Genomic DNA, 23,955 nt, shown 5'->3' on the forward strand with positions numbered 1-23,955 from the left:
CACAGGCGTTCATCTCATCTGGCCAAGCTTGAGGGTCATCGTCTGGTCTGGTGCATCAGTCAAACCAGCAAAATGGATAAAGACAATGCATCAACTGTAGCTGTGATCGGGGCAGGTACGTGACGTATAAAGCTGTTGGGACATGAGCCTGCTTATCTACATGTATTGACGCGAGGATAAAGGTTCCACCGGCCTGTCGATGCTCAAGACTCTCCGAGAAGATGGATTTGATGCTACGTTATTTGAGAGACGAAGTCGAGTTGGCGGCCTTTGGTCCTACACCGACGACAAGAGCATGACGACTGCGCTCCCTTGTTCGTACCCAAAGCGCCCCGAAATGCTTATGTTGCTACTTAGACTGACTATTCTAGCTACAAATGCCATCATCAGCAAATACACCTGCGGATTCACGGATTTTCCGATGCCAGATAGTAAGTGCATGATCGTCTTGCTCGAGACATGTCAGTCCCCCCAGCTTCTGACACCCTCAAAGAATATGGTCCGTTCTTGAGCCAAGGCGATTTCGAAGAGTACATGGAATCCTATGCCGAGAACTTTGGTCTGTACAAGCATATTGTTTTCAACAGCACAGTCAAGCAAGTTACTCGAAATGGCGACGGCACCAAATGGAAGGTCGAGATGGTCAGATCAGGCAGCCAGGAAGTGAAAGAGTTCGACAAGGTAGTCTTGTGCCATGGCTATCAGACGCAACCTAGAATGCCAACCTTTGAAGGTCAAGAGCTGTACCAAGGTCAGCTCCTTCATTCTCAACAATTTCGAAAGTATGTTTCAGTGGTTCATCCCCGTTTGCATGGTACTTGAGGCTCGCTACTCACCAACGTCGCACCAGCCCGGACAACTACAAGGGCAAGAAGGTCGTCCTCGTCGGTCTCAGCGCAACGATGAGTGATCTTCTCACCATACTGGTCGACCAAGCCAGAGAGACCTACGTATCCCATCGGAACGGCGCAATGATCATAGGTCGCTGGCGGAACGGCCTGCCCACCGACCTCCTAATCAACCGCTCCCGACGACAAATGTCTTACTTCCTCCAGAGAAACTTCCCCAACACGGTCAACAAGCTCGTCAAGCTCGCCACGGGCTTGTTGATGCGACAACACGGGAAGATCGACCCCGCATGGCGTCTCCTCGAAAACGTTGCCCCGCTGAGCCTACATCTCGCCGGATGCATGGACACGACCCTGGAGCTTCTACGCGAGGGAAAGGTGTCGTCCCTACACGGAATCAAGAGGTTCCTTGGGGGCAAAAAGATTGAGTTTACGGATGGGACCGTTCTAGACGATGTCGACTCTGTTGTCTGCTGTACCGGCTACACTGCAGATTTCAGTCTCGTTCCCTTCTTGGAGACAAGCAAGCCCAAGGCCGATGCGGCAGGTCATCCGTACGGCGGCGAGTCCATCGCTAGACTTTACATGAACCTCTTCCCGCCAGCTCATGCAGACAGCATAGCGATTCTCGCGTACTCGACGTACGGCAAGAACAACGGCTTCTCATTTTCAGACGTTACCTCCATGGCCATCAGCAACATCTGGCGGGGTGTCAGCGCGGACATGATTCCCTCCAGACCCAAAATGGAGCGCGCCATTGACCGCCATCAACAATGGGTTGCCGGCCGGTGGCACCAGGAGAACAGATCCGAGCCTGGTGCCGTCAAGCAGTGGGAGTTCCAGGGATTTCTGCATCAAGCCGCTGGCACTGGCATGGAGAACCTGGGCTGGGGATGGCGTGGTTGGATGACTTGGATTAAAGACCCTTACATGGTGTACATGATCAACCACGGTGTCGAGACGGCGCATGCGTTTAGGTACTTTGAGACGGGGAAGAGAAAGACTTGGGACGGGGCGAGAGAGGCGATCATCCACATGAACAAGCTGGTCAAACAGCTCAAGTCTGTTAAGAAGTGAAGCTGCGGATCGAGGAGCCTGGGTATTTCGGCGGTGTCCAGGCGGTGTCCGAGGTCGTTTTCGGATAGTCTTATTTCGATACCAGTCTTTCCATTGTCATATGTTGGCTGTCTCCTCGCTTATGGATCCACGGCCGAGTGGTGACACCGGGTCCGGAGTTAGCCCCGCAAACTCCGGCCTTCCCCTCCGTAAAACCCAACACGGGCCCTCCCGAGCGTGCCGTCCCCTCCTCGAAGCCGACCGGATCCTTTAGCGAAGATGGTCACGGGCTTGGCCAGAGGCTGTATCACCAGTGTAACCCGTCGTTATGACCGACAAATACTGGTTACAGGCGGGTTTGGTGCGCATTTATTGATGCAGTGAACGCAACGCACGACCATTGAGTACGTCACAGACGCAACAGATCCCCGCATCAAAATGTCGGATCGAGGAGTCTCCTGTAACCGGCATGGAGCCGTCGGTATGAGCGCTGCTAAATTCCGGTCATATTTCCGGAGTGATGTCAGCCGTTCTCGACTGCCGATGCCCCTCACATTGGAAAGTATAAACACTCGACTTACAATCTATCTGGTGATATGACTTTCGAACGTAGGGCTTTCAATCAGTATCACTAGATTCTAACAACTTGAAAGAGGAACTTGTCAACAGCCCACTGCACCAACTTAGCACCGCCTTGGATCTCATCCCAAAACACACAATCACAATGTCGAACTTCATGGCAGAAGCGCCCGAGCCTCCCACCGAGCTGGGCAGGCTCCGCGTACTCTCGCCCAACGCAGGCATCCGCGTCTCCCCCTTGGCTCTCGGCGCCATGTCCATCGGTGAAGCCTGGGCAGAGGCAATGGGCGCCATGAACAAGGAGCAGTCCTACAAGCTCCTCGACGCCTTCTTCGAGTCCGGCGGCAACTTCATCGACACGGCAAACGGCTACCAGGACGAGCAGTCAGAAAAGTGGATTGGCGACTGGATGAAGGAGAGGGGCAACAGAGAGCAGATTGTGCTCGCCACAAAGTACACCTCGGATTACCAGAGCCATGCCCTGGGTAAGGGCCACACGGCCAACTTCACGGGCAACCACCGCCGCAGTCTCCACGTCAGCATCCGGGATTCGCTCAAGAAGTTGGGTACGGATTACATTGATATCCTGTACCTTCACTGGTGGGACTACACGACGTCCATCAAGGAGATCATGGACTCGCTTCACATTCTTGTAGAGCAGGGCAAGGTCCTCTACCTCGGCATCTCAGACACGCCCGCGTGGGTCGTCAGCGCCGCCAACACGTACGCAGTCGACCACGGCAAGACGCCCTTCAGCGTGTACCAGGGCCGATGGAGCGTGATGCATCGCGACTTTGAGCGCGATATCCTCCCCATGGCTCACACCTTCGGCATGGCCCTTTGCCCGTGGGACGTGTTGGGATCCGGCAAGTTTCAATCAAAGAAGGCCCTGGAGGAGCGCAAAAGGGCTGGCGAGGGGCTGCGGTCCTTTGTCAGCACCGGCGAGCAGACGGAGATGGAGGTCAAGATGAGCGAGGCACTGGAAAAGGTGGCGGGCGAGCACGGCACGGAGAGCGTGACGGCTATTGCCCTTGCCTACGTCCGCAGCAAGGCGCCTAATGTGATTCCCATCGTGGGCGGCCGCAAGGTCGAGCACTTGAAGGCGAATATTGATGCGCTCAAGATCAAGCTCACGGATGAGCAGATTGCGTTCTTGGAAAGCGTCAAGCCTTTTGATGTCGGGTTCCCTGGTAACTTCTTGGGTGCGGACCCCAACATCACTGGAAAGTCGTTCCGACTGGCACGCGCTTCTCAGATGTCGTTCCCCAATTCGGGCAGACAGACGAGCATCTAAGCTAGATAGATAGAAGCTAGATTAAAAGTATAATGGAAGCCGTGTTTCGCTACGCAAGATGATGAAAACCGCTTGTCCGCTAAAACAAATGAGTACTGTCAATGGGTCGGTGTTTCACTGGCTGGAGTTTGGGAGAGACTGTGTACGAGGATTTTACTCGACTCAGCTTTGGCTTGATGCTTCAACTGACCATTTCACAGAAGTCCATCTTGGTTGGCATCGCTAATCTCGAGTGGTCACACACACACGATCTTTCTCTCCTCAAAATTACGCTTGAATTAATGACTATAGTTGAGAGCTATTATCACGAGGTAAAGATGCAGAGGATGCTCTCCTTTCACCACCTACGACCTATCAATCTGCGTGACCGTAGCCTTGTCCAGGCCCTTGTGGGTGTCCTTATCAAAGTCAACCGCAGCGTCAGCATGCGTATCAAGACCCATCTGCTTCATAGCATTCGTTCCCACCGCTGCATCCGGTCCGTCAAAGATCTCCGCCACCTCCTCGAGAGACCGTCCCTTGGTCTCGGGGAAGAAGAACCAGATGAGGGTAAGGTGGATGGCGATCGCCACGCACCACACGATGTAGTACTTCCACGCAATCGCCTCCATGGCGACGGGGTTCGCAAAGGAGTTGTAGACACCCGCCAAGTTTCCGGTGAGCTGGTAAAGCATGGAAGCCTTGGCGCGCAACGAGTAGGGCGTGACCTCCATGATGTAGGTCGCGCCGATGGGCGAGCAGGCGTGGTACCAGAAGGAAAAGACAAAGATCATGGCCAAGACGGCGCCCGCGTAGCCCATGTGCTTGAAGCCAGTCTCCTGGTTCAGCGCGGAGCAGATTGTCCAGATGACGTACGAGACGCCCATGCCTGACATGCCGGTGAGGAAGAGTCTGCGTCGGCCGAACTTATCCACCATGGTGGCGAAGACGCAGGCCGAGAGGAAACCCCAGATTTGCAGTCCTGCGTTGATGAGGAGCTGGGTCTTGTGGTCGGTAACATTGATCGAGTTGAGCACCCTAGACAAGTTTGTTAGCTATTGAGACGGTCACAAAAGGGATTAGGTTCAAAACTGACTTTGAGAGGAAGTATGAGGTCAAGGCGTTGCCAGACCACTGCAGCATGGCAGGAATGTACAGAGCCAAGAACAAGCGATGCCAGTTGCCGCGGGTCGAGATCCATTGCACCCAGCGCGACCTCTTCTGCACCTTTTCCACCTCGAGCGTGGCCGTGATCTCAGCCATCTCGAAGCGAGCAAGCCGGGAGTTGGGGTCCCCGTAGCCGTGCCACTTGACCAATATATCTCTCGCCTCCTTGTAGCGGCCCTTGTAAATCAGCCATCTGGGCGACTCGGGGCAGAAGAATACCAGAGACGCCTGGATGACGGAGCAGACGCACTGCAACAAGCTGGGAAGACGCCACGCCCACGAGTTGCCCATCTTGAAGGTGCCGAACGTGACCCAGGCGGCGATGAGGGCACCCAGCGGCCACGAAACCATCATGAAGGAGACGACCTGTGCGCGGTGGGTAGGGTACGTGACTTCAGACAGGAGCGGCGGGGCGGCCGTCGAGATGATGCCGAGTCCGAAGCCGATGACGAAGCGGGAGGCGACGAACATGCCGTAGTTGAGGGACCAGGTCTGGATGATGGAGCCGACGATGATGAGAATAGAACCGCCAAAGATGGGCTTCCGGCGGCCGAGCCAGTCGCAGAGCTGAGAGGAGACGAGGATGGAGATGAGGACGCCGCCGTTGGGACCGAACGTCATGGCGCCGAGGCGCGTTCCTTTCGGCTCGCCAAAGAACTCCTGCCACTGCGGCAGGGACTGCATGCCATTGAGCATGCTGGCGTCGAAGCCCGTTGCCGTCTGGGTCAGGAGACCGCTGAGGAGCAGGAGGTTGAGCTTCCACAGGGTCCCGTCGCTGTACCATGGCTTACGATCGTGAGGGATGACATCGGCGAGGACGAGGCCTTGAAAGTCGTCGCTGTCGGCTCCGGGCGAGTGGACCTCTTCGGTGATTGGCTTTGCCATTGTGATGTCGTCGTCTCGTCGGTTGAGTTACCGTTGTCAACTTTGTCGTTGTCTCTTGGGATACTGACTCAGACTTGAACGGGCTGCTGAGTTGCGGGCCTGCAGGGTAGTAGTGAATCTGGCGCAACGGTCCTTTATATCTCGAGACGAACTGGCAGTTGGGACAGTTGGAGTCGCGATGCGAATGCGGAATAGCGCCGGCTTGCCTACCATCCAGTACATTGACCGATGCCCCCTTTCAAGTTTTCCCCATGGGCAAAGCAGCAACTACCCCGGCTGCCAGACAAACGCGGAGGAAGCTAAGGTTGAATCAGACCACTGCGCCGGTATCCGTAGACTGTCACAACTGGCCTTGTTCGAATGGTGGTGGCTGGCGACGCTTGTTGGTGCGCATCGAAAAGCGCCGGGGACGCCTTTACCCCGATGCCCGATGCAGCATCACGTGGAGTAAGAGGTTTTACCCCAGATCTTCCCCAGGTTCCTCCTCTTTCTCCTCACGAGTTCTCTTCTTCTCCGGGGTGTCTTCTCCCCACGCGACTCCTCGACTCCTCATCACACCAAGATTCGCCCCCGGCCATACGTGCCCAGTTTCGGGGAATAAGAGCCGGCGGTGCTTGTCTGAACCTCGGGAGGCCGATCCCCCGGTATCCTCGTACCCCGGGCAACGGCGTTTTCGACGGGCTTCTTACGTCGAGATGCCGAGACACGGGGAGGATGCGGCGCAAGCTAGCGACATGAAGCGAAAGCTTTTTCAAGAGACGAACCACACTACGTCACGGGTGACCTTCTCTTAAGATGGCTCGCCTTATTTGAAAGCGAAGTCTCCTCGGGTATCCACAACCAGCAGCGTGTTGATGAAGACATCTACTACGGAGCCAGTGTTTAGAATCCCAAAGTCCAAAGCACAGTGTATTGAAGCTACAAGTAAGTCATTGTTGGTTACTTTGTCAAATGTTGCCAAGGCACTGGGTGCACAATCAGCATGCAGTGATGTTTGCTTGATGCAGTTGGAATCCAACGAACCTACATATACTCGGAGGGCATTACCCTGACGGGCCATGCGCGCCCATGCTGGCAGAATCCGACCAGCGAAAGTCTATCAGCTGACCATCGTGGTTAATTGAGCGGTGTAAAGCACTCGCCGCTCGTCTCTTGCCAGCAAGGGCAGAAATTTCTCGTAGGCTTTGGTCTAGAACCAGGGGGCAGACTGGCAGACTCTTCCACAACGTGATCTACGACTTGTTACGAAGATCGACCAATGGCTTTATGCTTACATGATTGCCCAGAAAAAAGCCGCAATTCTATCTTTCAACGATTCTGGGCCCTCGAAGCGCCGACACGCCCACAGCCTCGAACGCGATGCGATCTTGTGTATTGCAACCGTGGTATATTGCCTCCTTTAGTGGAAGCAGTTAAACTTTGCTTTTTTTCTGCATTTGATCAGATCAAAAAGGCGTGTAGCACGGTGCTAGTATCGCGCTGATGATGGAAGCACTCAGTGACTTGGTTACCTTAATAGCCTATGATAGTTTCACAGCGAGTTTGTGGCTCGTACGCAGGTTATACCTGTCCTCACCTGACTTGACCGCCTTCTATAGCAATCTTGTTGATAAAGTAACGCGAGATGTCATCACCCCCGCGTGTGTATGTGGAAGAAATGTTTCAGACTCTTACCAATATATATTACTCATTTATGCTATGTAGCGTTAATCTAACTGACCTAGCGTAGACGATGACTAAAAGCAGCCTTACTCTGCGCTTGAATGTCACCATCTCAAGAAGACGTATTTTCACAGCTATACCGCTCTGACTAGGGCGTATGCGAAGCGGGGAAATTTACATGTTGCCATCTCTTCCTGAAAACTCTACCAAGAAGGCAGGCGAGTCCGAGATCAGCGGGGAGCATAAAATGACCGAACATCTAATACTGCAACCAACGGCCAACCGGTCTGAACAAGCCTCGTCCGCGCCTAGTCATGGTTCCAGCAGCAAGAAGCAATGGTCCTAGCAGTGGGAGACCCAATGCCTCAATTTCACGCATGTATTTAAGTCATTTGGCGATATCTAACTCTTCCAACAGGTCAACATGAGCCCAAACGCCCGTATCTAAGATCTTGGCACATGGATACAATGCTGACTGAATGACGAGAAGAATCACCCTCGTACTACTGCATATTTAACCCGGAAACGCTGACGCTGACGGATGGTCCGACACTCACTTGTACGAGAGGATTCTGTGCACGTTGAGGCATCGCCATCCCCGCCGCAACAGTGAGTTCTGCCTGAATTGTGACAGTGAGATGAGCACGCAGTTTTCTGCTCTTCGACATACATCGACTTTGAATGCTGAAACCAAACCCTTCCGGGAAAGCAACCATCGGATATAAATACAAGGTCGTTCTTCGGACCAAATTGTAAAAGTTCGAGACAGGACAGCTCATAACAAGAGTGTTTTCAAAGAAGGGCCACACTCTACTGATTCAATACTATAACACAACGTAAGAACCCCCGTTCGTCCCACCAAGATTCCGACTTGCTCACAGACATCCCAGGCCGCCACCATGAAATCCACAACGACCATCCTCTTCGCCCTCACATACCACCTCCCAAGCACCCTCGCCGGCATCGCCCCCACCGCCGCCGAAGAATGCGGCGACCTCGGCGTCATGTCCTACACGGCCTCGTCCCTCGACAGCAACGTCGACCCAACCAACATCCGCAAGTGCAGAGAGCACCCCCTGACCCTCAAAGACGGCTCGTCCCCGAACCTACAGGCCCGCGAGTGCTGGTTCGGCGATGAGTACGGCTGCAGCAAGGGCTACTGCTGGGAGTCGTGTGACAGGGAAAAGGGCACCTGGTGTTGGACTGCGTGGAATAAAGGACACGGGAACTGGCGGACTTGTTCTGGCAAGGAGCAGTGCAGGCCCTCGGAGCAGTCTGCTTGTGGGAAGGATTGTAAGGATGCCAAGGAGTGTGGGTGTAGCTGTCACTGAGAGAGTCTGGATGAGCTGAATGGTCTTGTTTTACCTGGCTTTACCTCTGGGAAATCTGGACTCGACTATCGTGGATATCAGTTGCTACGTTGTCTCGCTTCATCTTGATTCTTAAAATCTTGAGCTAGAATGCTCCTTCGACCAGGATAACAAATCTTCACACTCTTTTCCATAGTTTCTATCTTTTTTTCCCCTGACAGAAACTCACCCTTGCTCATCGAGAAACCAAATATATCAAGATGAATTCAGTATCATCCGAAGTGTCTATAGAAGGGATTCAGTCTCGTCCTTAGGTGGAAGTAGTGTTACCAGGGACTTTATCATGGGTCATGAAAAAGTTGGCATGGTATTCTTTGATGTTGAATTGTCTTTTCTATCACACTGAGATAAACTTCCATAACTGTGTGGCTTGGAAATGAGTTTTCTCAATCCTTTTGTGCTACTGTCAAATCATAATCATTGGAAAAAAGGAGTTTGCAATTCCTGGTACCCAACATTAGCGGTCAATCATGAAACAAGGCCAGGAAACCACCCAAAAGGTTCACTTCAGCCTCTTCCCTTACTAGAATGCACTACAACTCACTGCATTACCAACAAAGCCATCGGGTCCGGAGCAGACGCCGTCACCCGGACGCGGCAGGCGGCAGAGGGCCGTTACATCATGGCCGAAAGCTCCGACCGCGCCCCACCAATGGCGCACAACCCCCCGCAGACCAATCACCTGCGACAGCTACAACCCCACCAACGACGACGCCCACACCAAAAGGGAAAGGAACTCGTGCCGGCCGCAGCATCTCGCAGCTCATCCCATCTCCGGGCAGCAAGACGACCAACCAATCACCAACACCGCGCGTCTCTTCTTTCTTTTGATTCCAGGATACTACTTATAAGTTAATTAGATTCCTTTCTTTCTTTTCCACTCTGTCAAGGACAGCAGATATTCAGAAAGAGACCCTTCCTAGATATCACGACCATCGCCATGGCTGAACCGGCGTCCCAGCAACAGCCGTTGGAAGGCGGCAAGATTCTCACGCCAGACGCCATCGCCAACATTCTCTCGTCCGCTTCGGCCTGGGCTGATCCAGGCTCCGTAGACCAGGGCCGCGCGCACAGGACCGCACTGCTGGGCGATGTACTCTTCACTGCGCAGCAGCTATGGAACTGTGGCAGTCAAGAGATTGACATTGTTGCGGAGAAGCTGGGCGATGGAAGCAGAGATGGTGAGAGGCCCTTTGAATTATCATAACTCATGTATCTCACATGAGGAACAGACAGACATACATACTGACACATCCAACAGCATCATGGAGACTGCCCCTGGGAGACTCGGGCATCGTCGACTTCTTCCTCTCTGTCATTTCCACAGAGAACCTCAGACCAGCCTTGAAGAAGCACTCTCTTCGTCTCCTCGGCAACTCATGCGCCGACACAGGTACCAATCTGGTTCACTCATCCTCCCTATGAAGATGTGATAACTGACTTACTCCCCAGATGAAAACCGCGCAAGGGTCGTGGCATCAAACGCAATCACCGCCGTCATCAGCTTCCTCGCCGACGACGCCGCCCTCCCCTTCGCCGTGCCAGTCCTCTACAACATCCTCGTCGACTACGAGCCCGCCCAGATCCAAGCAAGCTCCTCCTCGCTCACCCTCCACCTCGTCAACCTCCTCACCAACCCACGCCTCGCCCACGCGCCGCATCTAATGGGCATCATTGGCAAGATCCTCGCCTTGCTCGCCACGCACGGTAAGCTTCAACTCACCCAACCCCTCCTCCTCACTCAGTCAACTTTTGATGAACCACAAAGCTCACACCCTTCATCCAGAAACCGAAGCCAACTTTGCACCCCCGCAAACACCAACCATCCTCCTCAACCTCGCCCTCACACCCACAACAGACGCAGAAGACTTCGTCTCCCTCACCGCCGTCGCCCTAGCCTACCTAACCCACGCGCCCATCCAAGCCGCCCTCATCACAACCGGCTCCGTCCCCATCCTCCTCGCCACATTCTACCACCTCCAAACCCAGCTCGACGCCCTCCGCGTCGAAGACGAAGACGCCGTCGTCCTCCTCAAGTCCTTACCGCAGTCCTTTATCCAGATCCTCGCCGACGTCTCCTACGCAGACGACTTTTCCCTCCACAACCCCATCGGCTCCCCCGTCCTCGACACCCTCCACTGCTGGCTCGCCACGACAAACACCCACCTCCAGTCCGCAGCCTGCCTCTGCCTAGGCAACGTCGCCCGCTCCGACGAAGCCTCCTACGCCCTCGTCAAATCCCACGCCGTCCACGTCCCCCTCACCGCCCTCCTCGCCACAGCAACAGACACAATGCTCCTCCACGCCGCCCTCTCCTTTGGCAAAAACCTCGCCATCCCCTCCCAGAACAAACCCGTCCTCGGCGACGCGGGCCTCTTCTCCCCCGACATTCTCCCCCGCATCTGGTCCCTCGACGTCAACCCTCAAATCCAATTCACAGCCGTCTCCCTAACCCGCCTCCTCCTCGTAAACACACCCGCCAACGTCCGCCGCCTCTGCGCGCCCCTCTCCCCGGACCCCCTCTCCCCCTCGCACGAGACAACGCACCTCCACCGCCTCCTCGACATGGTCTCCCGCACCGACGCAGAACACACAAAGACAGAAGCCGCCCGCGCCGCCGCAGCCGTCTGCCGCGTCCTGCACACCGCGCCCATCCCGCCCATCCTGCCAGACTGGGACCCGTCCGAAGACGGCTACGTCTTCCGCCCCGAGAAGCCGCTGTCCCCGACGGCCGTGGCCGAAGCAGAACGCGACGGCGGCGCGAAGCGTAGGGAGAAGTTTTACAGGCGGCACCCGGGGCTGAATAAGGCCCTCGCGTTCCTCGTCACGCAGACAAAGTTCCCCGTGCTTCGCAGCGAGGCGTGGTTCGTCTTTGCGCTCATGTGTCGCGCCAAGGACGGCGCTGACATGGTGTTGCGCACGCTGCAAGTTCCCGGTGCGTTTGAGGCGTTGACGGAGGCCGTTACCGGACGGACGTTTTCTAGGGAGGGTAGCAGCGGCAGTACGGATCAGAAGGCTATTGAGGGGGCACCGGCTGCGGGTGGTGATGGACAGGCGGTGGTTGTCAGCGGTGGAGATAATGCTGCCATGGTGGAGGGCCTTGGGCTGGAGCCGCAGCAGGCTGACCCGTCGCAGGCGGCGGGCATGAAGAAGGTTGATCGGGAGAATGGGTTGGTTATGGTGTCGGAGCTGGTTAGGAGGCATGCGGATGAGTTGCCGGCTGTTAGGAGGGCTGCGTTTGAGGAGATGTTGAAAGAGGGTGGCGAGCTGATGGCTGATGAGAAGGGGAAGGGCAAAGCGTAGTTGAGATATTGAAGAACTCGACGCCTGAACGAACTGCTGCTCCTCGAATACTTCGTGATCTCCTAACAATGTGGGAACAGTAACACCCATGTTCTGTACTATTTTGGATCACGAGGTTCGAGAAAACTTAGATCACATCATCACCGAATGGAACCACAATTGGAAATAAAAGCAATCGAATCAATCCTTTAGTCTACTCCAGTCACCTTTGACCCATGATACACGTCACGTCGTTTTCGTACGATGCGTCTTCCTACGCCCGTCGAATAGACGACGGGAACTTGGGCAGTGGTAGGGGGCAGCAATCGACACAAGCGGGCGTGATCAATGCAATAATTTCTTTATGACCTTGTCCTGAGAGTATCTCATTCCACTGAACCCACGCCAGGCCAGAAGATAACAACCCGACCTCCGAAGAACTTTTTTCCCTTCTCCGAAAGTGTTTTTGATGTGTCGAAAGCAGCAGCCGAAAATCCCATTTCCATGCAGCAGCTTAAGCTTAGCTGCACTAGTAGCCGCAGCATCAAACAAAGCCCCCCGACACCACAAGAGACGACAGCAGAGCAGCAGCGGTAGCAAAGACAGAGACGTGCTGCGTTTATTTCTTGGCAGCCTCGGCCTCGGCCGCGTCGCGGGCGCGCTTCTCCTTCTTGCCCTTGTTGCGGGCCTCGGCTCTCGTGTCGCGGAGCTTGCGGTAGGCACCGCCCTCGATGTTCTTGGGAAGGTCGGACTTGGAGATCTCGGAGAAGCCGGAGACGGCCTTGGGGATGGGGAGGGCGGCGGAGAGGTTCTGGACGGTCTCGGTCTTGGCGAGGTCGACCTTGGAGTCGCCCTGCTTGACCTTGTTGGAGCGGCGGGGGAAGACGACGAGGCGCTCCTTGTAGGCCTTGAGGCGAGCGACGTTGGCGGAGAGGGACTCCTCGCTCAGGTTCTTGCGGCGGCCATCGACGGCGATACCGATGGTGGAAGCGTAAAGGCGGGGGATACCAGCGGCCTAGCAGAAGCGCGTTAACTCTCAAAAATTCCCTTGAATCTTTTTCCTGGCACCGGAGCGTGCCCCTCTGTCGCGGGTTGGATTCAATCGTACCTTAAGCTCGTCCAGAGTGAAACCACGACCGGCACGGACCTTGCGGTTGTACTTGATGGTAGGGCATCTCACGACAGGGCGGAGCAAGTCGGTGGGACGGGGAGCGACCTTCGCGGCCTTGGCCTGACGGGCGACACGGCGGCTGTGCTTCTTGCCGGCCTGTTGTGATGTTCCAAGTCAGATCCAAATTCCTGTTTGCCATTTCCATTTCTCCAATCTCGTCTGTTTTCCCGGGGAACAGAAAAAGAGAGAATCCAGCGCGAAATAATCATACCTGGTCGAAGTGCGTCCGGACCCGGCGCTGCCAATCCTTGCGGAAGTCTGTGGTCAAACGGTGTCAGTACTTTGTGTCTCTCGATATGTCGTCGTCTTTCGCAAGTCGTCGCTCTTCGCGTGGAGGGGTGCTCACGGTTGTGGGGGATCTGCTGGTTGTGTGCGATCGCCTGGGAAAAAGTCGAATGTCAGTATTTGCGATGCGATGCCGTCAATGGCGAGTACCGTGGGCGCGTCGACGTACCATTGTGCCTGTATTGCGCGATCAAGGGGTTAGTAGTCCGGATGGGCCGTCGTCGAGATGCTGCTGCAGGCTTCGAGAATTCCTTGAGAGGGACGAGTCAAAATTTCTGGAGGGCATGAAAACCCTACGAAAGGTAGGTACGTACTAGAGGTTTTTGGGGTGGGACAGTCGCAATTGTTGATTGGCTGTGGGATCCACTTGCTGTGGCAGGGCGAAAGACAGGCGACGGCCGAACCCTATTCCGGATTTTTCGTCCTGTGGCTGAGGAGGATGGGTTTTCGGTGTGCAAGTGGGTACGCGTTGTCTTGCAAGAGACTGTCCGCGAAAGCTCATTCAGTCCTGCTGAGCATGCAGATATGGCAACGTGGGTAGATTCTCTTCTAAAGTCCGAAGTTTTGGTTAAGGTACATTGTGTCACTCTGATATTTTTCTTCAATGCCCTATATAGGCAATGACCATTCTGTCAGCTCCGCTAGACATTGAATCTCTCATTGCCTTCAACGCTCTGAAGAGCATGGTGTCGCAATTGGACAATTTGTCTATGTGAGCCATAAGACAACAGCTTCGCTGAGCATCTTGGTTCACGTGTCCTGCCACTGTGTGCTTGTGGTTGACTTCGTCATCATCTGTTCACTGACCGTCGTATCACGATTGGTGTTCTATTTTCACCAGCTACGTGTACCCATCTCACCCAGCAAACCTTAGATGGACAGTCGATAATGCAGCTACGCAGCATATCTAGTAGTTGCGATGCTTCAATCACAAATTCTCGAAAAGCCAAAGATCGTGCCTACCTTGAGAAGACGTCCCGAACCCAAAGTGTAATTAAGGTACTCAGGTGGTCATCGAGAGGCTTCGGTGCTTGCCTTGCTTCCCTCATGAGATCGCCCTTCTCTTCGACTTGCAACTTTGGAATGTCGCTCCTTCTTCGAGATCGAGGTGCCTTCCCGTCATGGTGTACTTGCCAGGTTAGTAGGTATTAGCCCGGCATCCGGAAGGTGCTGTCAGCTAAGGTAGTCAGCTGCTTCCCGTCCGTCGTTGAATTCGAGATGCACTGCAAAACAGATACGTACTTTTTACCCAGGCAAGAGCTCCAGTCCGCCTCAGGCACATCGAAAAGGGTCGTCATACACGTGACCCCAGGCACCTCCAGGTCACCTTGAGGCCAAATTACTGATTGCGGCGCACCTTGGGAGATTGCAGAATATCTATATAATGCCCCGCTGTCCTCCCGTCTTTGCACTCTTTTTTTCTCTTTTTCTTCTTCATACTTACCTTGATGGGCGTGCTGGGGATCAAGAAATCCGGTACGCAGAGAGGGATGCCTGCATTGCACATCGTGGAGCCCTCCTCTCTCGATAGCCCTTCGGGGCCATCGCTGTTGTAATTTTTGATTTTCAAACCCAAAACACTTTTCATTGTGTGCTCTGCCTGGTGCAGGGTCATGGAGAAGAGTCTTCCGAACCATTCTGATTGTATTGTGACTTAACTGTACTACGTCCGCACTTCAATGGCAATTCTAAGTTCATATAGCTACGGCAGTAGAGCTTAGAGCTCCATCACCCAACCTGCAGAGCCTCACGAGCTTCAATCGCAGCACAAGGGAGGTTTGGGTACTCTCTGGATTAGGTACTATGAAGCTTCATTTCTTAGGACGACTCGGCTATCTTTATGTCCATCCCAGCGGCCCGCAGGAGGTTAGACATACGGATAGATATTCCAAGATTGTGCCACGACGCTGCAGGCAGAGCTTGCCTCTATTCTGGCATTTTGTAGATACTCCCGACCAGGGCAACACGCTCTCTTCAGGTCTGGCTTGATTAAACCAAGCAATAAAGCTTCGCTACGGCAATGACCTTCATGTTCCCAAGAAAATTCGATGACTGCTATTGAAAGCAAATATTCTGTCCAGACATCGTGATGTTGCCACGATTGAACTGGCCTCGACTCCCTTGCAAAATCAATCCTCTCCAGCTCCTCCATCGACGACATGTACAATCGCCAGCTGCACCCAGCCGAGCCCATCTGTCCTCGCACAAGCAGTCAAGCACACGGGCAGCTCAAAAAGCTCCCTTCCCGACCAGCTGGCCCGTCGTCGTACGAGAATAGCTCCCCGGGACAAACCGCACCAATCACAACCCTCCAAAAAACCATGCAAGCCCAGGTCCAAGAGGACCCATTTAATTCCCAGAAGCTCCAAAAAAATCTCATGACAAGTGCTTTTTTCGGCTTCTGCGTCGCCCCCCGTCCCATTCCCCCGTGTTCCGAGCGAGAGAGAGAGAGAGAGAGAGAACGTAACCTCGCCGACCTCTCGTCCAAAGGCCAATCGAATCGAAGAGCCTCAATCAACTCCCGATCGCCTGATTCTCCGCCCAGCCCACCGGTTCAATTATCGAGACTGCCCGTTGACGAAACCACCTGCTTCCGGCCCAAGATACAGCAGCACAATGGCATCTAGAGTAGGCCCCCGGAGCGCCTCGGACGCAACGCGCTTCACCTCAACCACCCCGCACGCCGCATCCAAGAGCTCTCCCACATCAGCAGCAGCAACGACAGGTGCATCGACGACAGGGACGACAACGACGACAGCATCATCAACACCGGCGTCAACGTCACCACAGCCTTCCAAGATCCCCGGCCGGCAACCGGGCGAGAGCCCCGAAGACCGCGTCCGCCGCCTCCGCGCAGCCCACGAGGCGGCGCGCAAGGCCCAGACCTCGAGCGTCGACCACGTTATTGGCGGCAGCCGTCGCTTCTTTGATGTCGCGCACAAGTTCACCGTCCTCGGACTGGTCGGGTTCACGGGTATGTCTATAAAACCCCTCGCACGATTATTCAGGCACAGTCTGTAGGGCAAACTTGGGATTCTCTCGAAGGAGCCCAAGGAATAAGAAGACGACGGAAGCAACATGAACCTAAGCTAACACCCCAAAAGCAATCGCAGGCCTCGTCTCCGTCTACTCCGTCTACGACATGGTAACCTACAACAAGCAACGCCGCACCGACTTCATCGAAGCCCAGCGCCAAATGGAAGACGACGCCCTCGCCACGGCCCGCCTCGCCTTCATCAAGGGCACCGCCACCGACAACGAAATCACCCTCGTCGAGGAGGCAAACGCCCTCGCCCGCGAGACGGGCGTCAAGCTTCCCCCCTTGCTCTCCGCCCCGACTCACACCACGGGAGCCGAGAAGATTTTCGGTACGGGCCAGCAAAGGACGGCGGCCGATGCCTCGACGACTGCGACCGCAATCACCCCCGCATTCCCTACGACGTCTGAAGCAGCCCCCGCCCCGAAACAAAAGAGCAGCGGCAGCAGCTGGTGGCCCTTTGGCGGCAGCAGCAAATCCGATGCCGCAGAGACCAGCTGGAGCGAGGAGGACGAGTCCTCTGGCGTCCGCGCCACGGACCTCGCGCGCGCCGTCGAGGACAGGAAAGAGTTCCTCCAGGACAAGGCCAAGGCCGCCTTTGAGCGCGAGAGGGAGAACCAGCGCCGAGGCGGCCCGCTGGACCAGGTCGGTCTGCCGCAGGAGAAGAAGGCCGAGAAGAAGGGGTGGTGGTAGAGAATCCCCCCGCTTTCTCTGCATCTCTGTCCGGTTTTCGGACGCACCATTCTTGGACGGCCGGTGTTATAATATGATACACCAGAGAGGTGGGACCGGTGGAGGACGGCGCGGTCTATGTATCTGAATGTGACGATATCTGGTGCATTGAAACAAAAAGGAAGTCGGCTGTGGAGGCAAGTGTACGAAAAACAACAATCTGCACCCCTAGACAGAGAGTCGGAGAGACGGATACCTACGTCGGTACAAAATTGGGGCGCGTCAGGAGAGAAGAGGTTGAAGGCCGGCCGACTTTACCACGGCGAGGAGGATGAAGAGGAGGCTGCCGAGTGTCACTGTATCATACGTGTTAGACTGGATTGTGCATTAGACGGCGTCCGGTTTACAAAGTTTTGCATGCGGGATAGGGGGAGAAATAACATCACCTTCGTCTCTGCACAACCAAGTTCTGTTCTATCTCGAAGCATCCCGATCCATGCACTTCACCACGTCTCGGGCCACATGCTTGACTCACGCGAGGATGGTCTCTGAGAACCCCTCCATCATTTAATAGGCAGTCACATGTGCAGGCTCATAATGTTTAAACAATGAACAGTGCTGGCGCATTTTCGCCGCATGATTATGTCCTTTGGACCGGTATTATGTACAACCGCGAAAACGCTTCAAGAATGCAGGCTTCCGCCGAGTCTCAGTCTGCCACGCCGGGCCAGTTGACTCCCCAATCCCAAGTGATGCATACCGGTAACCTATGGACCGTGAAAACAGAGCTTGCCCAACAAGCCCCGAGCGAGTGTAAAAATATGTGCGCTAAATGTGGTATTACCGCCAGCCGAGACTCCCGTGGCTCTGGCACTCCGTCCCGAAATCAAAACTGCCGTACCATGTGGACCGGAAAATGCCATCCGGATTTGATCAACTCGATCGCTTGACGATCTTGAGATTCTTCCAAACACCTTTCGTCGAATTCTCTTCGTTTTTCTTCACTCGTCGGACGTCGCCTGCGCTCTTTGCGGGGCGTCTGCACCGCCAAATCATCAGGCAAAAGGATTTCTTGCCCGTTCTATGAGACAACAATGTGATTAAAGTGGCCCGGCACCTTGAGGCGGCACTTTTCGCAATCAGCACGGTAACCGATGCTAAAGCTCTTCTTCATGCCAGGCTGCCAGGTCCACGAGTTGACAGTGTGCCTAGATCGAATATGTCCCTTGCGTCCCGGCGAGGGTGTTGCCGGCGCTGACGTCGTTTCAAGGGGGCCGGCGTCGATGGTGGTGGTGACGGGATCATCGCTCATCATGTGCGAGTGATCCTCCACCTCCATCATGCCCATATCGTGATGGTCGTGTCCGTTGAGGGACGACTGTTCCAAGCGCGCAGTCAGGTTAGACGGGAAGCCGTTGTCGAGAACCATTCCTGGGGGACTCAGGCTTCCGCTGCCAAGGTGGCTCGTCGAGTCCTCGCCCTCGCTAATAGGCGACGGCAGACGGCGATTCTGGACAGCGTGCCAGTCGTCGGTGCCTTCCATGGTACGGGGAATGGAGCGGGACTCGTCGCTGCCGAAGCCGGCGTGCATGTGGCCCATATTCACGACGCCGGTACGATGGCTGACTGCGGGTCCCGGGCCACGCCAGTCGCGGCCCGAGGAGCCGCCATTCATGAATTGGGAGGCAAAGTTTGGCTGGATCGGGGTGGGCATACGGCCATTGACAGAGGCGGGCTGGTCCGAGCGAATGTGTTGCTGCGGGACAGGCGGCGGCGACATTGTGTCCATCATGTCCATATCGCGATCGGGCTCGGTCGGACCAAAGGGTGAGGGCTGGCAAGACATGGGTGCGGGTGACGACGACCATGGCGAGAAGTGTGACCTGGGCTGTTCCTCCGAGTCTGAGTCGCCTGGCGTCAGAGTACAAGGAGCCGCATTGAGTGGTATGACGGGCGTAGACCAGCGCTTCGAAGACGTCGGCGATGTTCGGAGGGGTAGACATTGGAGGCGTTTCTGTTTCGTGGGGAAAAAAAAGTCAGCCGCGGTGTTCCAGATGGTAATGAAGAAGAGGGTCTAGCAAAAGAAGGGATGATTATAGCGTACGTTTCTGTGTTCACCAAAGCTAAGAGTGCCATTTTGCATATCCTCCTCATCGTCACGTCCCCTCTTCCGAATGAGGTCTGCTGGGTGATGCTGGATGCCGAACATGGTGAAGGTCGTGGTGGGGAGCAGGAGGGGTGCGATATGGGTGTGTGTAAACGGGATTGGATGCGACGTTGGTGGACGGCTAGCGGATGAAATGCAGAGGCGTAACTAGCAATAACAAGCGTCGAGACTCTGATTTTGGTATGTAAAGTTGATTATGTCGTCGGTATGTTGAAGAAGAGAAGATGGACAGGACAGCACAGGACAGGACAGAATGACGATGGATGGCACCGAGTGTGCCGTGGCTGCCTTTCCTCTGCTCGTGCACAGGCTGGCGGTGGTGCTTGCGCTCGTGCTGGGTGCTGGGTGCTTGGTGCTGGTGCCAAGTTGCCCCGGACTGAAGGTGCCGGGATGGGCGGAGAGGTTGGTTGGTTCAAGGTTGGTGGCAGGCGCGGGCGTAGGCGCAGCTGCGGGTGCAAAAGTGACAGGCAGTGGTATCCGAAAAAGGGAGGGGCCTCGTATTTGGCCAGGCGGGTTATTGAATTCTATCTGGTCGCTTCTGTCGCTACTGCGTGCTGTGTTGGATATTGTGCGCAAAGGGAGGCTGAGTCGAGGTAAAGCAAGGCGATGCTGCGATAGTGTGTTCGTAGAATGAGGGTGGGAAGAGGGGGAGAAGAAGCAGAAGGAGAAGAAGAAGTTGGGGACTCGGAGGAGGTTGACGTTGCGCAGCGCGCGTTGGGTGGTGGTGGTGGTTGTGGTGGCAGGTGCGTGGTGTAAGTCGCACCCGATGAGGCAAGGCTTCGATCTGCACAGCACCTGCGGTCTGCGGTCTGCGGTCTGCGGTCTGCGGTCTGCGGAAGCTGTGGTCGGTGGGCTGCCTGCAGTAGTTCACCTGGGGAAGGACAGGATGAGGTGGGAAGATCCGGTGGTTTGGTCGTGATTGGAGATGCTGCAGTTGTTGTCCGACACCAGCTTTCCTTTTGTTCTTTTTTTTTTCTTGTTCGATGTATCTGTACTGAAACGGGTGGCCGAAGATGGCGTTGTAATTTCGATGACAGTCCAAGGTAAGGTAGATTTGTATCTTGGAGAGACCAGAAAAAGCCAAACCGAATTGTCGGGAAGGGGGGCAGTCGCAGGTAAAGTAATCCGCCAAGGAAGCAGAGACAGAGGAATACCGTCCGTACCTTCCACACCAGGAAGCAACTTGAGCACCTTCAGGTACTCCGTAATAGCAAGCCACCAAGGAAACCTCGAGAAAAAAGCTGGAGAAATTGACCAACGGGCGACACGAGACAGCAGGAACGCCAGAGACCGGTGACGGCAGCCTGCCAGAAAGCGGAATAGCGCAAAGACGCCACAAAAGGGGGAAAAGCAAGAGGCACCAAGAGGCACCAAGAGGCTCCTTCCTTCACAAATCGCCTCACCTTACGGGTACTGCGAGCTCCTTCCTCCCTTTACAGTGGGACTTTCTCAATCTCTCTCTTTCCCGTCTTCTCTCTCTCTCTCTCTCTCAACTTTGGCAACCTGAGTACCCGTGCGGTAGGTACCTACCGGGCACCTCAGTCTCTCAGAGCGGAGGAAAGCACTGTGGAAAAAAAAGGGCCAAAGCAAGCAGGAGCCGAAAAGGCCCAGACCGTCAAGGTTCTTCCCGGACCAACGGTTTAGGGGACGTACCACCTCCACCTCCACTTTGCACCCCTAAAGTTTTTTCGGAAAGCGCAATGGATGGGAAGGCGGGAAGTCGGAGACTCGGAGGTGGAGACAGGGAGGATGGGGAGGGGCGCTAAGACGGCGCTAGTTCCACTCTGTTGGAATTCAACCCGCCGGGAACCTGGGAAAAGAAAGACAAGAATGGATTGAGAAAGATAACAAAAGATCTTGTTCAACGGAGGGTGGTTGTATTCTTGAGGAATGCGATGGCGTCAGTTTGCATATCAAGAGATCGTAGGGACCGTAGGAAGGGAGGGCTGATCGTCGTAGGTAGGTATTGCGCGCTGGGATATGAATATTCATTGAAGCTCAATGCGGATGGGGTTCGAGTGTTGAACTGTTCTCCCTGGAAATGAGGAAAAGACCGTGACAAGGCAATGACTTGGTCTCAAATTGTCCAAGCAGATTGAGGAGGATTGGCCACGACCGCAAGACAAGGACAGGACTGATAATGGGATCGGAGAATAAGAAGAGACATGCAACAGTCGAATGGCAAGATGCGAAAGTGTGCTATAGGGCAAGGTGCCTCTAGAAACGAAAAAGAAAAAGAAAAAAAGAAAAAAAAAGGGGACAAGGTGCTTCTATTCCGACCAGCCCGATATCTACCAACCCAAGTGACCGGGGGCATCTTCAACTTCATGTGTAACCTACTGACGAGGCTCGAGTTTCTTCTCTCTTTCCTGTTCCCTCGATTACCACCAAACTGTAGTATTCCATGTGTCGCGTGCCCCTCTACCACAAACTAACATGACAACTTGCTCACCTCACCTCACCTCACAGACCAACATCACAAACTTGCTCTCGCTCCTCGCGTCAAAACGGGCGGGCAAAGACCATCTACAGATCCCTGATGAAAATCAATCTGTCCGGACCGTGACTGACTGACTGCTGACTGAATCAAGGGCCAACCCGTTCCATCACCTCGTAGAACCTCTTCAAGTAGAGATCAGGAGCAAAACGGCCGCTGAAGAAGACGGAGGGATCTGTGCCAAAACATAGTTACCAGGGTCACGTACGTTCGTTCGAGTCGACGTGCCTTTCTTGCCGCTGCATGGCGATTCGCTGGTTCGTCCCGCCTGCTTGCCTTCTGGCACCCTGTGGCATATTCACATGTATGTCTGGAGGAGGGTGCCATGCCTGGGCTTTTTTTTTTCTTTTGTTGTTGTTGTTGATCGTTGAAAGAGGAAAGCTGAACAGGTCACTCTAGGGGACGTGGGGTGTTGTGGTTGTCGTGGTGGTGGTGAGGGCTGCGTTTCAGGATTGCTTCATCAGAGGCCGGGGTGGGTGGGATGAAAGCGGTTGAGTGGGCGGTGGGTTACACACCAAGGTTTTCTACCACGAGGGGGGGTGTCACGGGGATATTGGAGTATCGTTGACTGATTACTACTCGTTTACGAATGTCCTTTTGGGACTGGTGATGGTGGATGGGAGGCGAGTCCCTAGAAAAGATTACGTTGCGAAAAGAGGTTGAGGTTGGGCCTGAGTCTGAGCCTAAGCGGTGATCTTACGTCGTCGTTGAGGTCATCGTCTGCAGACAGTTTTCCCAAACACCAGGCCTTCAGTCTGCTCGATGACGATGATCGCTACCTAAAGAATGTCTATCGATCTCAGCCAGGGCCAGAAGAGAAGTTTGGTTCCGCGGTATCATGGAAGACGTTTAGGTAATTAATCGAGTTTCCTGTGCGAAAGGCCGGGCGTATCTTTGCTTTCCGGCCACCTCGCGCATCTCGAAAGATCTTTAGACGCGAATCAGACCCAGACTTGAGCAATATCTGGTGCCTTCGTACGAGTACCAGTCGACCCTGGCGATGGGAAAGCGCACAGCTCTCCATCATTCGGCCTGAGCCATGCCGCAAGCCTCGATCGCCAAGAGTCGGCCTCTTTAATGAGCAGCACGGATACAGCAGGTTCCAACAGCTGGTACTACCGCAACTTTGCGTCAAAAGGCAGAATAAAGCAATGACCAAGGCAGAGTGTGTGTCGTTGTCGTCGTTGTCGTCGTTGGTGTTCATGGTTACTACATATATCACGTGCGAGTACACCCCGTAAAACACATTGTCGTTCATGTCAGAGTCGTATGTCTCAGCCTCTCTATATTGAAGTGTCGGTACTACGGCATGTAACCGCCGTCAGAGTGCCATCGACGGGATCCATACATGTATATACGATTTACCCATGTCTGCCAAAATATGGCAGATTACAACAGAGAATCCTGCCGTGTCCGGGCCCCGGACGTGCACCAACAACCGCCCAGACGGACCCAAGCCCCACGAGTCGTTCACTCTAAAAGGCAATAGTTGAGACTGGTCGGACGGGCCAGCCGAACGCACAGCCGTGCGTCTGTTCTACCGAGGGCTTTGGGCTCTCGTTCTGCTTTGGTAGCTGAGTCACGGTTGACTAGGAGGAACGAAATCAGATGCCGGTCTATTGGCATCTAAGTCCGCTGTCTAAGGAGGGTTGGTGTTCTACGGCTCTTCGCATAGTGATTGACAACCTAGTTTGAGTGACAAGTGACAAGATTGACTTTTTGATAGGTCTTGACAGATGCTCGAGACAGCAGATATTAGAGTCTGAGTTGCGACTGCCTATATTCGAACCGGGTTGCCAACTCCAGCCTCACCATCACTCAGCCTCCTTTTTTCCTTCCCCGTTTTTATTCTACTTGTGTTCAAAAGAAAGACCAGTCTCTCCATTCTGATCGAAACCGATATCTATGGATACTGATCCCGGAGCGTATCTATTTCGATGAGAGCCAAGACTTGATCCACGAGACTAGCCAGAGCCAACGTCGATCTCTCCAGGTCTCGTCAGA

The 23,955-nt window shown here is 54.6% G+C and overlaps 9 protein-coding genes across 9 annotated transcripts; 6 read left to right on the plus strand and 3 right to left on the minus strand.

Annotated features, from left to right (window-relative positions):
• Positions 1 to 459: 459 nt before the first annotated feature.
• BDP81DRAFT_329472 (dimethylaniline monooxygenase 2) lies at positions 460 to 1,925 on the plus strand (the record flags this gene model as incomplete). The annotated part of the gene is made up of 2 exons (XM_060585311.1): positions 460 to 782; positions 851 to 1,925. 2 exons carry the CDS (start codon positions 460 to 462, stop codon positions 1,923 to 1,925), a joined length of 1,398 nt encoding a protein of 465 aa, XP_060440771.1.
• A 326-nt stretch (positions 1,926 to 2,251) lies between these two features.
• On the plus strand, positions 2,252 to 3,834 carry BDP81DRAFT_437370 (aryl-alcohol dehydrogenase AAD14). The gene has a single exon (XM_060591216.1). The coding sequence runs from the start codon at positions 2,629 to 2,631 to the stop codon at positions 3,775 to 3,777; it is 1,149 nt and encodes a 382-aa protein (XP_060440772.1). The 5' UTR covers positions 2,252 to 2,628; the 3' UTR covers positions 3,778 to 3,834.
• A 162-nt stretch (positions 3,835 to 3,996) lies between these two features.
• BDP81DRAFT_357184 (general substrate transporter) lies at positions 3,997 to 6,107 on the minus strand. The gene is made up of 2 exons (XM_060586328.1): positions 4,853 to 6,107; positions 3,997 to 4,794 (listed from the first exon to the last, which is right to left on the minus strand). Exons 1-2 carry the CDS (start codon positions 5,806 to 5,808, stop codon positions 4,122 to 4,124), a joined length of 1,629 nt encoding a protein of 542 aa, XP_060440773.1. The 5' UTR covers positions 5,809 to 6,107; the 3' UTR covers positions 3,997 to 4,121.
• Positions 6,108 to 8,369: 2,262 nt separating this feature from the next.
• BDP81DRAFT_382626 (uncharacterized protein) lies at positions 8,370 to 8,962 on the plus strand (the record flags this gene model as incomplete). The annotated part of the gene is made up of 1 exon (XM_060586910.1): positions 8,370 to 8,962. The coding sequence occupies one exon, from the start codon at positions 8,370 to 8,372 to the stop codon at positions 8,799 to 8,801; it is 432 nt and encodes a 143-aa protein (XP_060440774.1). The 3' UTR covers positions 8,802 to 8,962.
• Positions 8,963 to 9,618: 656 nt separating this feature from the next.
• BDP81DRAFT_437375 (GTP binding protein) lies at positions 9,619 to 12,593 on the plus strand. The gene is made up of 4 exons (XM_060591217.1): positions 9,619 to 10,021; positions 10,102 to 10,233; positions 10,293 to 10,547; positions 10,627 to 12,593. The coding sequence occupies exons 1-4, from the start codon at positions 9,781 to 9,783 to the stop codon at positions 12,141 to 12,143; spliced, it is 2,145 nt and encodes a 714-aa protein (XP_060440775.1). The 5' UTR covers positions 9,619 to 9,780; the 3' UTR covers positions 12,144 to 12,593.
• Positions 12,368 to 13,825, minus strand: BDP81DRAFT_107621 (ribosomal protein L13e). The gene is made up of 5 exons (XM_060581439.1): positions 13,748 to 13,825; positions 13,640 to 13,673; positions 13,505 to 13,551; positions 13,231 to 13,389; positions 12,368 to 13,137 (listed from the first exon to the last, which is right to left on the minus strand). The coding sequence occupies exons 1-5, from the start codon at positions 13,748 to 13,750 to the stop codon at positions 12,742 to 12,744; spliced, it is 639 nt and encodes a 212-aa protein (XP_060440776.1). The 5' UTR covers positions 13,751 to 13,825; the 3' UTR covers positions 12,368 to 12,741.
• Positions 13,826 to 16,194: 2,369 nt separating this feature from the next.
• On the plus strand, positions 16,195 to 17,308 carry BDP81DRAFT_398406 (cytochrome oxidase c assembly-domain-containing protein; the record flags this gene model as incomplete). The annotated part of the gene is made up of 2 exons (XM_060588458.1): positions 16,195 to 16,552; positions 16,683 to 17,308. The coding sequence occupies 2 exons, from the start codon at positions 16,195 to 16,197 to the stop codon at positions 17,306 to 17,308; spliced, it is 984 nt and encodes a 327-aa protein (XP_060440777.1).
• A 994-nt stretch (positions 17,309 to 18,302) lies between these two features.
• BDP81DRAFT_107667 (uncharacterized protein) lies at positions 18,303 to 19,737 on the minus strand. The gene is made up of 2 exons (XM_060581440.1): positions 19,392 to 19,737; positions 18,303 to 19,301 (listed from the first exon to the last, which is right to left on the minus strand). Exons 1-2 carry the CDS (start codon positions 19,494 to 19,496, stop codon positions 18,369 to 18,371), a joined length of 1,038 nt encoding a protein of 345 aa, XP_060440778.1. The 5' UTR covers positions 19,497 to 19,737; the 3' UTR covers positions 18,303 to 18,368.
• Positions 19,708 to 20,549, plus strand: BDP81DRAFT_474873 (uncharacterized protein; the record flags this gene model as incomplete). Its single annotated transcript, XM_060594712.1, has 3 exons — positions 19,708 to 19,871; positions 20,084 to 20,197; positions 20,247 to 20,549. The coding sequence occupies 3 exons, from the start codon at positions 19,708 to 19,710 to the stop codon at positions 20,371 to 20,373; spliced, it is 405 nt and encodes a 134-aa protein (XP_060440779.1). The 3' UTR covers positions 20,374 to 20,549.
• Between the last annotated feature and the right edge of the window lie 3,406 nt (positions 20,550 to 23,955).

The sequence above is a fragment of the Colletotrichum phormii genome (genome assembly GCF_030913505.1).
Source record: "Colletotrichum phormii strain CBS 102054 chromosome Unknown BDP81scaffold_23, whole genome shotgun sequence".
Classification (NCBI taxonomy): domain Eukaryota; kingdom Fungi; phylum Ascomycota; class Sordariomycetes; order Glomerellales; family Glomerellaceae; genus Colletotrichum; species Colletotrichum phormii.

Bases quoted from the DNA above. Each gene is read 5' to 3' on its own strand.
- BDP81DRAFT_107621 (XM_060581439.1), bottom strand. The intron at 13,552-13,639 runs GTGAGCACCCCT...GTTTGACCACAG, and splicing joins CCAGCAGATCCCCCACAACC to ACTTCCGCAAGGATTGGCAG. The intron at 13,138-13,230 runs GTACGATTGAAT...CGCTTCTGCTAG, and splicing joins TCACTCTGGACGAGCTTAAG to GCCGCTGGTATCCCCCGCCT.
- BDP81DRAFT_357184 (XM_060586328.1), bottom strand. From the start codon at position 5,808: ATGGCAAAGCCAATCACCGAAGAGGTCCACTCGCCCGGAGCCGACAGC. The intron at 4,795-4,852 runs GTCAGTTTTGAA...AAACTTGTCTAG, and splicing joins ACCTCATACTTCCTCTCAAA to GGTGCTCAACTCGATCAATG.
- BDP81DRAFT_107667 (XM_060581440.1), bottom strand. From the start codon at position 19,496: ATGTTCGGCATCCAGCATCACCCAGCAGACCTCATTCGGAAGAGGGGA. The intron at 19,302-19,391 runs GTACGCTATAAT...CCCACGAAACAG, and splicing joins GCTTTGGTGAACACAGAAAC to AAACGCCTCCAATGTCTACC.
- BDP81DRAFT_437375 (XM_060591217.1), top strand. From the start codon at position 9,781: ATGGCTGAACCGGCGTCCCAGCAACAGCCGTTGGAAGGCGGCAAGATT. The intron at 10,022-10,101 runs GTGAGAGGCCCT...CACATCCAACAG, and splicing joins GGGCGATGGAAGCAGAGATG to CATCATGGAGACTGCCCCTG. The intron at 10,234-10,292 runs GTACCAATCTGG...CTTACTCCCCAG, and splicing joins CAACTCATGCGCCGACACAG to ATGAAAACCGCGCAAGGGTC.
- BDP81DRAFT_437370 (XM_060591216.1), top strand. From the start codon at position 2,629: ATGTCGAACTTCATGGCAGAAGCGCCCGAGCCTCCCACCGAGCTGGGC.